The sequence below is a fragment of the Suncus etruscus genome, chromosome 5 (genome assembly GCF_024139225.1).
Source record: "Suncus etruscus isolate mSunEtr1 chromosome 5, mSunEtr1.pri.cur, whole genome shotgun sequence".
NCBI classification, from domain to species: domain Eukaryota; kingdom Metazoa; phylum Chordata; class Mammalia; order Eulipotyphla; family Soricidae; genus Suncus; species Suncus etruscus.
In genome coordinates, this window is record NC_064852.1 from 144265281 (window position 1) to 144279382 (window position 14102).

Genomic DNA, 14102 nt, shown 5'->3' on the forward strand with positions numbered 1-14102 from the left:
CCCAAAAATAAAAATAAAACATAGTAATAAAAAAATAATATACACTAAAAGAGCTTCAAAAAAAACGGCATATATATTTAATGTTATCTTGATTTTAACAGTCTGAGCTAATCTGTAATAAAATGAATATAATAAAAGAAATCTATAAAATGATAGTGAAGGCAATAACCAGTTAAGAAACTGCTCATACTCCAAAAATGATCATAACATGAGGATGGCTAATAATTCCACATATATTGTCAAAAACTTATTTCTTAAAAATTATTTTCATCATGGATCAAGTCCCACTTAAATATAACCTGACCTTTCCTTCCTGTGTTATTAAAATTTTTCCCAGTAAAAATAAAAGTTTTCTAGCAAATACTATAAACACTTCAATTTTGCCCTGTTTAAATATATTAATGAATCTTCTTACCAGTACATGTACCATATATGGAGTAAGAAAATGCAAAGGCCATACCAACACCAGTTAGATCCCCAGCCTGCCAGGAGCGATTTTTGAGCATAGAGCCAGGAGTAACCCCTGAGCGTGGCCAGGTGTGACCCCCACCCCCAAAGAAGAGTGGGCTAGCTGTATGCAACATAAGTGTGCTACCAACTGAACCTTCTAATAACATAATTACTTCAAAAAGTAATTACTTTTTTATTCCAAAGATGTAGTTCTACTTTATGGAGTATTTTTTTATTTAAATGAGGAAGTAAAATAAAATAGAATTAATAACTCTAATTATGAGAAAAATATAACAATTCTGCTTTCTTCTTTATAAAATGAATGCAATATTATTATACAAATTTGTAAATTAAATGTGAAAATTAACTAATTCATGACACAGGCATTTAATAACCTAATATATGATTGTCCAAAAGTTATAACTATCAATCTCATTTTATGTTTGTTTATGTTTTGGGTGGACCACACCCATTGACACTGAGGGGTTACTCCTGGCTATGCACTCAGAAATCACTCCTGGCTTGGGGACCATATGGAACACCGCGGTCCAACGAGGTCCGTCCTGGATCTGCTGCATGCAAAGCAAATGCCCTACCGCATGCAAGGCAAACACCCTACCGCTGGGCTATTGCTCTGGCCCTCAATGTTTATTTTTAAGCAGTAATCATTATTAGTCTTATATTTATAAGCAGTATTAGCATTTTATGTAAAGTTCTGTACCTGTCAGGCTTTTCTACATTTAAGTACAAATTTACAATGTTCAAAATTAGCCATTAACATTTTATACCATAAAAGTCATTCAACGACTCAAAAGATAAACTTGCTTTAATGGTTTTGCACTTTAAAAATATATATAATTCATTAGAATATAGTTTACCCATACAGTAAAACTGTGATACTATTTACTTCAGACTGTTAACAGATTGAAGAGCCTATGTGTCTCATTAATTCTACCTATTCTTAATAGCAGCATTCAAAACAGCTATGGAGAAGTATTCAATATGCCAAGTAAGAAGTCTAATATAATATGCCTTATAAAAATGCAAAAAATAATTATCAGTAAGTTAAATACCTACCAATGCCAAGTCATCCCGACCGTAGTCTAGAGCTGCAATTATCACCTGCTCATATATAATCCAAACTAGATACATAAAGAGGGAGGAAAATTAATTTAATAAAAAACTCTCAATAAGACTAGGTAATAAACTAGTTTATTTTAGATTACTCCCTAATTAAAATTTAATTATTCATTTAAAGTAAATATCCAATTACTGAATACTTTTATAATCCTCAATGAACATTTATGAAATATGCATATGAAGGCTATAGCCCCATAAACTTTAAATAAAAAAATAACTGCAAAACAATGCTACTACTACCAGTAGCTCCATGATCCTCAAAATAAAGTATCATTACGCTTCATGAGGCTTTTTTTTAAAGTTATTAAAGTATGACTGATATAACTAGCAGGGGAAAAAAAACATGAGAATAGTTAAAAAAAAATCGAGGCTAGACTGGAGGAGCAAGCTATAAGGCATCTGCTTTGCATGTGCTGGCCTAGGATGGACCACAGTTCGATCTCTCCGGCCCTCAAGGCATCCCATATGGTCCCCCTAGCCAGGAACGATTTCTGAGCACATAGCCAGGAGTAACCCCTGAGCATCACTGAGTGTGGCCCAATAAAACAAAAAAAGAAAAAAAATCAACTATAATAGGGTATGTGTTAAGACTAAAAAAGTAAAGAACTAAGACATTTTTGCAATAATTTTTAAAGACAAAAGAGAGGAGAGCTGGAAGTTCCATAAGAGCTTCATAAGCTCTCTACAAAGAGTGATGAGCTTAGTTAGAGAAATAACTACATAGAGAACTATCCTAACAATGAGAATGTATGAGGGAAATAAAAAGCCTGTGTAGAGTACAGGCAGGGGTGGGGTGGAGAGAAGGGAGAATTGAGACATTGGTGATGGGAATGCTGTACTGGTGATGGGGGGTGTTCTTTACATGACAGAAACCCAACCACAATCATGTTTGTAACAAAGGTGTTTAAATAAAAAAAAAAAAAAAAGAAAAGAAAAGAAAGGAAAGTGTCCTACTCACTATAGTATCTTTCTAGCATCTTTAGTTTTTCTTTTAGCTTCATTAACACATATTTTCTCTTTAGAGTTGCCTAAAGAAAAAAAAAGTAAAGAACTTACTATCATCTCCAAGCTTAGAAGCATATTCGTTAATTAATTCCTCTCCCACTTCAACAATTTGCTCACTATTTCGTGAGTTTTCTTCTCTCCATTTTCTCATTTTATCTCTCATTTCTGGGGGAAAAAATACATGAGCAACATATCCTTTAGTAGACTGAAAATGAATTACAACCAATGTTATAAACTAGTATATTATATTTATTATATTATATTTAAGCCAATATTATAAAATAGAATTAATGAATAAGAGCTCAAATGTATCTCAGCCACTGAGCATATGCCATGCAAATATAAGGGCCTGGAACTGATCTTTGTCACTGCACAAAAAATAAAATAAAATTAATTAAAGGTAATGAATAGTATATGTCTGCTACAAAGACCTTCTACTATACTTAAACATATGGATCTTCTCTTATTTTAGAATCAGATACAATATTCTCAAGATTTGGCAAAAGAGTTTAATTTTCCCAGAACAATGAAGTTCGAAGTTTCCAGCAGTCCTTAAAAAAAAGTAAGATGTGGGGCCGGAGAGATAGCATGGAGGTAAAGCATTTGCCTTTCATGCAGAAGGACGGTGGTTAGAATCCTGGCATCCCATATGGTCCCCTGTGCCTGCCAGGGGTGATTTCTGAGCATAGAGCTCAGAAATACTCATAGGAGTAACCCCTAAGCGTTGCTGGCTGTGACCCAAAAACCAAAAAAAAAGATAGATGCTCATGAAGTTCACTCAAGAACCGAAGTGTTTCAGTTTTTCTGAACAAGGGAAATCTTTTGACTGTAAAAGTAAAGTCCAAGATCCTAGTAAGCAAGAAATGCCTAAAGAATGATTTTGTTAGAAACACTGAAGTTGGGGCCTGGAGAGATAGCACAGAGGCATTTTCTGAGCAGACAGCCGGGAGTAACCCCTGAGCACTGCCGGGTGTGGCCCAAAAACCAAAAAAAAAAAAAAAAAAAAAGAAACACTGAAGTTTCAAAGGTGAGCATGGTTGGGGAGACAGGCCCGAGATGAAGACTGTAATCCCAGGAAACAAAGATCCTCACCAAACTCAGACATCCCTTCCTACTCATCTCTAAAGCTTACTCATTTATTGTTGAATTAAGTGGCTACAATATGTTAGGCCCCTAAAGAATAAATTTGAGTAGAAAAAGGAATTTTTATATAAATTCTCTTACTAGCTGCAGTCCAGATTATTATCTGTTAGGCCCCTAAAGAATAAATTTGAGTAGAAAAAGGAATTTTTATATAAATTCTCTTACTAGCTGCAGTCCAGATTATTATCATTTTTAAAGATGAAAATAGATCCTGGGGGGCCGGGTAGGTGGCGCTGGAGGTAAGGTGTCTGCCTTGCAAGCGCTAGCCAAGGAAGGACCGCGGTTCGATCCCCCGGCGTCCCATATGGTCCCCCCAAGCCAGGGGCGATTTCTGAGCACATAGCCAGGAGTAACCCCTGAGCGTCAAACGGGTGTGGCCCAAAAACCAAAAAAAAAAAAAAAAAAAAAAAAAAAAAAATAGATCCTGGGCCGGGAGAGATAGCACAGCGGCGTTTGCCATGCAAACAGCCGATCCAGGACCAAAGGTGATTGGTTCGAATCTCGGTGTCCCATATGGTCCCCCGTGCCTGCAGGAGCTATTTCTGAGCAGACAGCCAGGAGTACCCCTGAGCACCGCCGGGTGTGACCCAAAAACCAAACAAAAAAAAAAGAAGAAGAAGAAAATAGATTCTAACTGAATTTATTAGGTGTCTTAGAAAATCGCCACAAATTAACATGAAATTATTCTACTGAACCCTAGGAATCAGCTCACGACTCACTCTTCAGGAAGTGGTAATGTTGAAGTGAGTCTTAAAGGTAGATTAATTCAACATGCAAAGAAGAAAGTTATTGCAACACAAATATGGTATGAATAAACAGATCAAGAGGAAGAGGAAGAAAGTGAATTTATGTTATTTCACACAATAATTTAAAGTTTTTGAAGGTGCAGAACTAAGAAATAAATGAACATAGCAATATGACTAAGTATGATAAAATAAATAGGAATGTTAGAAATTTAACTCTGGTGCAAAAAAAAAATTCCCACAAAAACAAGATTAAACTGAAGCAAAGTGAAACAAAGAATGTATAGGTTAGGGGAAAGAAGCACTTGATAGAGTTGATATGACTTATTTCATGCAATTTAATAATTTATACCTAAAGTTCTACACTTATGGAGATAACAGTGTCTTCTATTAATTCAGAAGTGCATCTTTAGAATTAAAAGTATATGAAAATACCTAAGTTCTTAGCAAAATGGTGTACCTGGGAGTAGCTCCCTTCAAGTCAATAAAACAGTCCAAGTGAAATACATTATGCTCCAGGAAGAACACTGCCAGGATTTATACCTGAGTGAAGAGCCAGGTATGGCACCTCCAAACATAAAAAAAGAAAAGAATGACAATATTCTTCAGACTGTTTCTACAACTTTTCATTTTTATGTTGTTTTCTTGTAACACCATAATTCGCTAAATTGTTCATGACACAACTTGTTTCAGGGATTAAAGTTTAATACCAATTCTACCACCAATATGACCTTCCCTCCACCAATGTTTCCAATTTTCCCTTCTACAACACCAGGTGTCACTTGAAGGGATAAACAAATTTAACACATAATGTTTGGTACAACACAAAGTCAAATGAAGTTATCAACACTTAGATCAATAAAAGGCAATTAGTGATCATTGCCATATCTCTCAATGATATTAATAAGGGCACTAATGATTTACTAACCTGGTTGGTACTAGCTGAGCCTTCTGTATTATTGTTTGGGTTCATTGATTGAGCTTGCTAGGCTATGATTTTAATTCATAATATAAGTGGATTTCTCAATGACAGAGGGCTAACCAAATATCCTCAAATTCTCTCCACCCCAAAAATCTAAACAAAATCTCTAATCATCTTCCTTAAAAATTGGTTTCCAGTGGTGATAGTTAACACTGGTGGTGGGATGGATACTGGAACATTACAAGCCTGAATTGAACAATGAATAACTTTGTAAATTATGATACCTTAGTAAAAAAAAAAATAGGGAGAAGAAATGAACAAACATTTCCACAAAGATGAAATACAGATGGCCATAAGGCATATAAAAAAATGCTCCACATCACCAATCATCAGAGAGATGCAAATCAAAATAACAATGAGATATCATCTCATATATAGAAACTGGCAAACATGACAAAAAAAAACAAGAACCAGTGATGCATGGATATAGGAGAAAGAGACTTTTGTTCACTGCTGATGGGAATGCCAACTACTCAGGCCTTTTTGAAAAATAATATGCCTCAAAATATTGAAAACTGAGCTTGCATATGATCCAGCAATACCACTCCTAGCGATATACCCTAGAAATACAAAACACGATACATAAATGGCCTTTGTACTCCTAGGCTCATTGAAGCACAATTTACAATTGCCAGAATCTAGAAACAACTCAGGTACACAAGAACAGGTGAGTGGGTAAAGAAACTGTGGCACATCTATAAAATGGAATACCATGCAACTGTTAGAAAAATGAAATTTGCTTATACATGATAGATATGGAGAATAAAATGAGTCAGAGAGGGAAAGACATAGAATAATCTAAATCATGGGGCTGGAGCAGAGGCACAGGTAGGGTGTTTGTCTTGCACACGCAGACCTAGAACAAACCACGGTTCGATCACCTGGCACCCTATATGGTCCCCAAAGCCAGGAGTGATTTCTGAGCACCTAGCCAGGAGTAACCCCTGAGCGTTCGCCGAGTGTGGCCCAAAAATCAAAAACAAACAAACAAACAAAAAAAAAACCCATTTCACTAATTTTGGGGAACCTGCATAAGGAAAAATAAAAGACAGTATAGTAATAACATCCAGAGACAATACAGATAAGGATCCTAGTCCATCTAGGAATCTTACACAAAGAATGACGAGTACAATTAGGGTAGAGAAGGGTCTACTATGACAATAACAGTTGAAACTAATTAAACTGGGTGCTGAAAATAATAAAGTGACATGAGAAAGGCTGCCTGGCAGCCCTTCACTAACAACAGTGTCCAAAAGTTAAGATAGAGATAAGCAGGGCAGGAGCTATAGCAGTAGTAGTAGGAAGTTTGCCTTGCACAGAGCTGACCCACGACAGCCCTGGGTTTGATCCCCGGTATCCCATATGGTCCCTTTAGCCAGGAGTAACCATGAGTGTCACAGGGCCCCCAAAAGAGAGAGAGAGAGAGAGAGAGAGAGAGAGAGAGAGACAGAGACAGAGACAGAGACAGAGACAGACAGAGACAGAGACACAGAGAGAGAAAAGAGAACAGAGACAGAGAGACAGAGACAGAGAAAGAAGCAAAATACTTGCCCCAGAGACATGGGGAGGGTGAAGGGGTGGAAGGTAAATGAGAGACATTCGTGGCAGGAAAAGTACTGGTGAAGGGTGGTATACGTTCTATGACTGAAACCCAACTATAAACAATTCTGTAACCACACTGTTTAAATAAAACAATATATTTTAAATATATTTAAATATATATAAAAGAAATCTGTTGCCAATATTTTTCACTGTGGAACTGTCATCTGTTTCAACATCTATACAAAACAGAATGGATATGTCCCCAAAAATTCAAATTAGGAAGTCAGTTAAAGTACTCCAGGTAGGGTGCTTGTCTTGTATGCAGTTATCCATGATTCAATCCAGAACACCACACAGTTCCCTAGGCTCCACAAGCACTGCCATATGTGTAGCTTCCAAACAAACAAAATTAAAATTGAAATTAAGAGTTCCAAAGACCCAGTGATTCTCCTTAGCTACTTCAGAAAGCAAAAACATCGATTCACAAAGATATATTAAAAGCCATTGTCACTGCAGCTCTATGTATCATAGCCACAACCTGGAAATAACCAAAGTACCCAACATCAGATAAACAGATAAAGAAATTGTGCATAAGTCCATAATAGAATACTACTCAGCTATAATATAAAATTCTACAGGTTGCTGTGACCTGGGTGGCACAGAAGGGAATCTAAGCATCGGAAGCCACTGGGGCCAGAGCCATAATAGAGCATACAGAAAAACAGGAGAGCAGGGTTGGGTGGGTTGGGGTGGATGGGTGCTGGGTGTGGGTGTGTAGAACTGGGGTGGAAGTGTGTGTGTGTGTGTGTGTGTGTGTGTTGTGTGTGTGTGTGTGTGTGTGTGTGTGTGTGTGTGTGTGTGTCTGAAGGCAACAATCACTGAGATACCAACCAAAGAACTGAGCTGGCAAGGATAAGGAACAGACCAACGATAGCCGGAGGGGTAGTAGAGAGAGTACCACTGCAGGCTAGAACATTGAAGTCCCTACTATTGTAAAGCATGGTAACTTGATTCTAAAAATCTGTTACTTTAACTCTCTTAAAGGAAAATCTTTAACACTGCTTTTTTTTAAAAATCTCCTCAAACAGAATTCAAGATAGGCCAAACACTCAGACAAGCAAACTGTATAAGTGAGTTGCTTCCAACTATTTAAGATATAAATAATTCCAATCAAAGAAAAAGACCATCTTTTTTGACAATATTCTTTATCAATGTCATTAGAAATTCATTTCCTTAACTGAGTTCCTCCCATGATGTCAAGCACTATGCTAGGGCCATGCAGGCCTGGGTCCTGCAATTCACTAGAAGGGAGCCAAATTCAACACCACTGGGTAGGCACTTCAACAGCATGAATAAAGTTTAAAAACCAGGAAGAACCTCTGGCATACAAGAAAACAAAAGAGCTGGAGTGAAGGTAGGGGTTGGAGGGTGGTAGTGTGTGTTTGTGTTGGTGGAAGAGAGGCACATAGTGCCAAGCAGCTCTCTGCATGCTTTGATAATACTCTCCAAAGTATTATGTTGGCATTTCTTTCCTTGGCCTTAGCTATAGACCAGGGGTCTCAAACTCGAGGGCCGTGGGCTGTTTGCGGCCCTCTGTACAACATTTTATGGCCCGCGGCCAGCCTTCAAATATCACAGTATCCGTGATTATTCGCTTACCGAATAATCGCAATAAAAATCGCATTAGTAAGAAAAAAATCGCATTAAACATTCGCATACCCCAAGCAGTTCCGTTCAGGGTATGCAAATGTTTAATGCGATTTTCTGTGATTTTTTTCTTATTAGTGCGATTTTTTATTGTGAATATTCAGTAAGCGAATAATCGCGAATATTTCGTGCCTAGCGCAGATGTCATTTCCAATGCTCCTGCCCGCTGTCCCTTGCATTATCGAGGCCTAAGGGAGAGAAGTTTATTACAGAATTAGATTTTGTCATACCTTCATCATGACTTCATCAAAGCCTGCAGTGAAGAGAAAGATTGATGACAAGCACAGACAATTTCAGGAAAAGTGGGAGATGCAGTATTTCTTTGTTGAGCACAGGGGCATCCCCACATGTCTTATTTGCTCAGAGAAAGTTGCAGTGCACAAGGAATACAACTTGAAACGCCATTATTCAACTAAACATGCTGAGGAATGTGCAAAATATCAAGGAAATGAGAGAGCCAAGTGGGTTGCCAGTCTTAAAGCATGTCTAATGAGGCAACAAGATTTCTTCAAGAAATCAACCAAAGAGAATGCTGCATCAATTGAAGCTAGTTACATGGTCAGTGAGATGATTGCTAAGGCAGGGAAACCATTCACAGGAGAGTTTGTTAAAAAAAAAAAAATGCATGTTGGGGCCGGTGAGGTGATGCTAGAGGTAAGGTGTCTGCCTTGCAAGCCTAGCCAAGGAAGGACAGCAGTTCGATCCCCCGGCGTCCCATATGGTCCCCTAAGCCAGGGGCAATTTCTGAGCAGGAGTAACCCATGAACAACAAATGGGTGTGGCCCAAAAAAAAACAAAAATAAAAAAATAAAGTTTAAAAAAAATGCATGTTACAGGCTGCAAGTATTATCTGTCCAGAAAAGAAAGATCAGTTTAGCAAAATCAGCCTTTCTGCCAACACTGTGGCAGAGCACATTTCTGACATGGCAAGTGACATTTATCATCAACTGTGTGAGAAAGCCAAATGTTTTGATGCATATTCAGTTGCTCTTGACGAGGGCACAGATATAACAGACACTGCGCAGCTCACAATTTATGTCCGTGGTGTTGACTGCAATTTTGAATTGACAGAGGAGCTGCTCACAATAATTCCAATTCATGGCCAGACCACTGCTAATGAGATATTTCGGCATCTGTGTGATGCCATTGAGAATGCAGGTTTGCCATGGAAGAGGTTTGTTGGAATAATAACAGATGGAGCGCCATCAATGACAGGGAGGAAAAATGGACTGGTGGCACTTGTTCAAAAAAAACCTGAAGAGGAGGGTGTAGAGAAGGCCATTGCTCTTCACTGCATTATCCATCAACAGGCCCTTTGCAATAAATGCCTGCCGTGTGACAATGTGATGTCTGATGTTGTGAAATGTATCAACCAAATCAGACCCAGGGCCTTAAAGCACAGGAGGTACCGTGCTTTTTTAGAGGAAATGGAGTCAGAATATGGAGATGTGCTCTATTTCACCAAGGCAAGTTGTTGGGGGAAATGTCCTGAAAAGATTTTTTGAGTTGAGAGAAGAAGTGAAAGCCTTCATGGAGAAGGATGAGAATGCTGTTTCTGAGTTGAGTGAGAGTTGAGTGATCATAAATGGCTCATGGACTTAGCTTTTCTTGTTGACATCACACATAAGCTGAATGTACTAAACAAGATGTTACAAGGCCTGGGGCAGCTTATCAGTGCTGCCTATGACAACATGAGAGCATTCTCCACAAAATTTGTGTTATGGAAATCCCAGCTCTCTCAGATAAACCTTTGCCATTTCCCAGCATGCAAGGAACTTGTGGATGCAGGCATACCATTCAGTGGTGAGAAATATGTTGATGCTACTAGAGAAGGAATTTGATCACAGATTTGCAGACTTCAAAAAGCACAGAGCCACTTTCCAAATTTTTGTGGACCCCTTTTCCTTTGATGTACAAGATGCCCCTCCTGTGCTTCAAATGGAGCTCATTGACCTGCAATGCAACTCTGATCTCAAAGCCAAGTTCAGGGAGATTAGTGGAAAAGCAGACATGCATGGGCAATTTTTGAGAGAATTGCCCCCCAGCTTCCCTGAGCTTTCCCGAATGTTCAAGCGCACCATGTGCCTTTTTGGGAGCACATATTTGTGTGAAAAGTTATTCTCCACATTGAACTTCAATAAGTCAAAGTACAGGTCTAGACTTAATGATGATCATCTTCAAGCCATACTGAGGGTCTCAACTGCTTCCTCTCTAAAGCCAAATGTGGTTCAGATTTGTGAGAAAAAGTGCTGTCAAGTCTCTGGCAGCAAGGAATAGGCAAAAGATGCCATGTTCAGAACTGTTCATGATCTTCATTCAATGTTCTATTCATGTTCAGAAGAAATAATTAAAACTGCTAATAATGACGTTTGAGGACTTTTTTTTGTGAAATCCCTTATGCGGCCCTGCCTCACTCCGACTTTGCCTCCTGCGGCCCCCAGGTAAATTGAGTTTAAGACCCCTGCTGTAGACCAAGGAGTTTGCCTTGTATAAAGCCAACCAGAGTTTGTATAAGGCCAACCAATCTGATCATCAGCATTCAGATGTCCCCAGCTTGCCAGGAGAGGATCCCTAATCACAGAACCAGGAGAAACCCCTAAGCATCAGCAGGTGTGGACACAAAAAATAAATAAATAAATAAATAAAACAGATACGAAAAAAAAAACCCCACAAAAATGAGGTAGTCAAGAAGGCTGACTACAGTATGTAAGATTTGAGGCGACTTCTGAGAAATGCTGAAGTCTTAGGGAACCTCGCCAGTGGGTTAAACCAAGTCAAAGGAATCGCATGTGGACAGCTCTAGGGCAGAAGAGTGCAGACAGAACAGGGAAGATCAACTATGGCACAGCCTGGTCAGCTTTACCATGCAGTAGCAGTTAAAAAGCCCTTTACTTACTTTTTAAGTAATTATTTAACTGAATCACTGTATGTTAATTACAAAGTTCGTATGACTGAGTTTCAGTCATACTGTCCAAGACCCATCCCTTCACCAGTGCTCGCTCTCTCTTATTCTACTTTCCCCTTTGAAAGCACTTTACTATGCATTTTTCCCTATGTCCCATAAAATACTTGTGAAATAATTACTTTGTATTCTAAACTGAATAATGCCCACAGTCTAAGGTCCTGAATCAAAACACTGTCTGATGTAAGTAAACCTCTATTGGTTCCTTCATCTTCTCTACCCAATACTATCATCCCAGAAGCTTAGTGAGTAGATAAATTTTCCAAATAGCATATTTGAAGCATTTTAAAAATCATAATGGTAACAGACACAGATCTCCTATCTGGTATCAAAATGATACCAAGACACAAGCCTTAAGCAATGTGTCTTTGCAATTACACTGTGAACACTCTAAACGAAAGACTGGATGATACCTAATTTACTCTATGCAAGATCAAACACTAAGTATTTCCCATTTTTATTAAGTAAATATAATGGAACCCACCCAATACAACAGAGATTCAGTGTGCTAAAAAGCCACAAAACCAATAATGATCCACTGGATTCAACTCACGTATAAAGGACTTTTTACCATTTTCTATATAATGAACAATTTTGTCATACTTTCTGTCCACATGTTATCCCACCACTGTTTATTTAAAAAACAAATGTTTTCTTGCTGTTTGGTACTAAATACTGAGCTTTTCAATTCCACAAATGTCTTGAATCAGAAAACGCTGAGGCTTTTTCTTTAGTGTAACTCCTGCTAAAGTTTGCTGGAGGTTAGGACAGGGTGGGGCCCAGCAGGGAGGGATATGGCCTACATTACAACAGCCTGCTTGAGGACTTCCTCCTGGTTCTGTGTCCAGGGAGGAATCAGTCCTGAGGGTGCTGGGGATTGGGTGGGGGAGATTACCAACCAAATGTGGTGCCAGGGATGGAATTCAAATAGGGCATGGCAAGAATAAACTAATCCACTGTAATGTCTCTCTAGCTCCCATATAAATGTTTGAAATGGGGGAGGAAGAAAAAAAAAAAAAAAAAACCAACTCTGAACAGAATTAATCCAAAATCTGGCTACTGGCAGATGTCAAGAAGATGCAATTAAAACAGGAGATTAAGGGACTGGGTTAAAGAGAAACCACACAACCTAAAAAAAAAAAAAGGGCAGATGAGAAAGGATGGAGCAATTCTGATCTCCTTCAGAAGCAAAGGGAAAAGAAGCAGGTGGCAAGCAGGGAAGAAGTGTGTGTTGTGTGTGCAGAAGTGTTTGGAAGTGGAATGACAGGGTTGAAAAGGGCTGGGAGAGAGAGATCAGCCCTGCAGAAGGGGACACTCTTCTAAGAGTGGCAACGTCAGTGTGTCCCCCTGCTCTCCTAGCCCCGCTCTGGCAGACCCGGAGCCCGGACGCGCAACCGGGCCAGAGGCCTTGGCAGGCCCAGCACCTCCCGCCCCGCCTCCAGCTGCAGCACAGGCGGCGTGGGGAGCACCGCAGCCCAGGGCCGCCTAGGCCCCATCACGGCCAACACTGCCGCTGGGTCCGGACGGCGGACCTCCGCCCGGGGCTCAGGCAAGGTCTTTCCGCACCCGCCCGGCCGCAGTTACCTTCCCAAGTGACGTCGTAACGATCTGTGACCTTCGCCATCTTCGCCGACCCGACAGAAGCAGCGCAGGGACAAGGGGGCGGGGAGAAGCCGTCACGTGACCTGCGACGGGGCGGAGGTGGATGACGACAGCGCGTGGGATTGGTAGACGGCGGGAAGGGGGCGGGACCCTCTGCACACGTGTGCGTCGTGGGCGTGGTCTGGGCGGGTGGGCGGGGAAAGGGGCGGGGCCTGGCGCCGCCGAGTCGACTGGGACCTGGCGGAGTCCTTGTAGGTTTCCTCCAGATGATGGTGCGATGTTGTCACTGTGGGTTCCTTAGTAAGGGTTGTGCTGTTGTTGTTGTTGTTGTTGTTTTCTTCCTTGCGCCTCTCTTTTTCGGTCCCTTTTCCCATACTTAGTTGTGTCATTCTTTTCCCCATTTCCTTCTCAGCACTTGGTTCTCTTCATGCCAGGCTGGAAACAGGCGTGAGGAAGGTAGTTTGCACTGTCTTTTTCCGCCCCCGATCATGCCTCCTGCTTAATAGTATTTTGCTTTCCTTTTCTTCTTACATCGTAGACCTAGATGATACAGTCCAACAATGCAACGGGATTCTGCCATGGCATTTTTTTATTTCTGTGCCCAAGAGTTTCAGGTGTTTCCAAATGCCTTGGTGCCTAAGACCTAAGTCCTCAGCTGATGAATGCTTCCCGTGAAAGTTTTGTCTTGTCTTTCTCTTTCTTTTTGCATTCGAGCATGAGTTGATTTCAGAACCGAGACTATTGTGGTGCCTATCTTTATTGCTGTAGTGCTCACCGGTTATTTAATTCGATAATTTTTTCTGTATTGCTGTGGTATTTCAATTAC

At 39.9% G+C, this 14102-nt stretch overlaps 2 protein-coding genes across 3 annotated transcripts in view; both read right to left on the minus strand.

Annotated features, from left to right (window-relative positions):
- Window positions 1-5517, minus strand: part of ENY2 (ENY2 transcription and export complex 2 subunit) — an 851639-nt gene extending 846122 nt beyond the window's left edge. Inside the window, exon 1 of the mRNA XM_049773946.1 lies at window positions 5513-5517. The gene's annotated coding sequence lies outside the window, so the exon portion shown is untranslated. The remainder of the gene's footprint in view (window positions 1-5512) is intronic.
- EMC2 (ER membrane protein complex subunit 2) overlaps window positions 1-13345 on the minus strand; it is a 37328-nt gene extending 23983 nt beyond the window's left edge. The window contains exons 1-3 of one of the 2 annotated variants that reach the window (XM_049773920.1): window positions 13259-13345; window positions 2647-2760; window positions 1528-1592 (exon numbers count right to left, since the gene is read on the minus strand). In XM_049773920.1, the coding sequence (XP_049629877.1) occupies window positions 1528-1592; window positions 2647-2760; window positions 13259-13298 (219 nt within the window). In that variant the 5' untranslated portion in view covers window positions 13299-13345. The remainder of the gene's footprint in view (window positions 1-1527; window positions 1593-2646; window positions 2761-13258) is intronic. The other variant, XM_049773921.1, reaches the window with a different exon arrangement.
- Window positions 13346-14102: the final 757 nt, after the last annotated feature.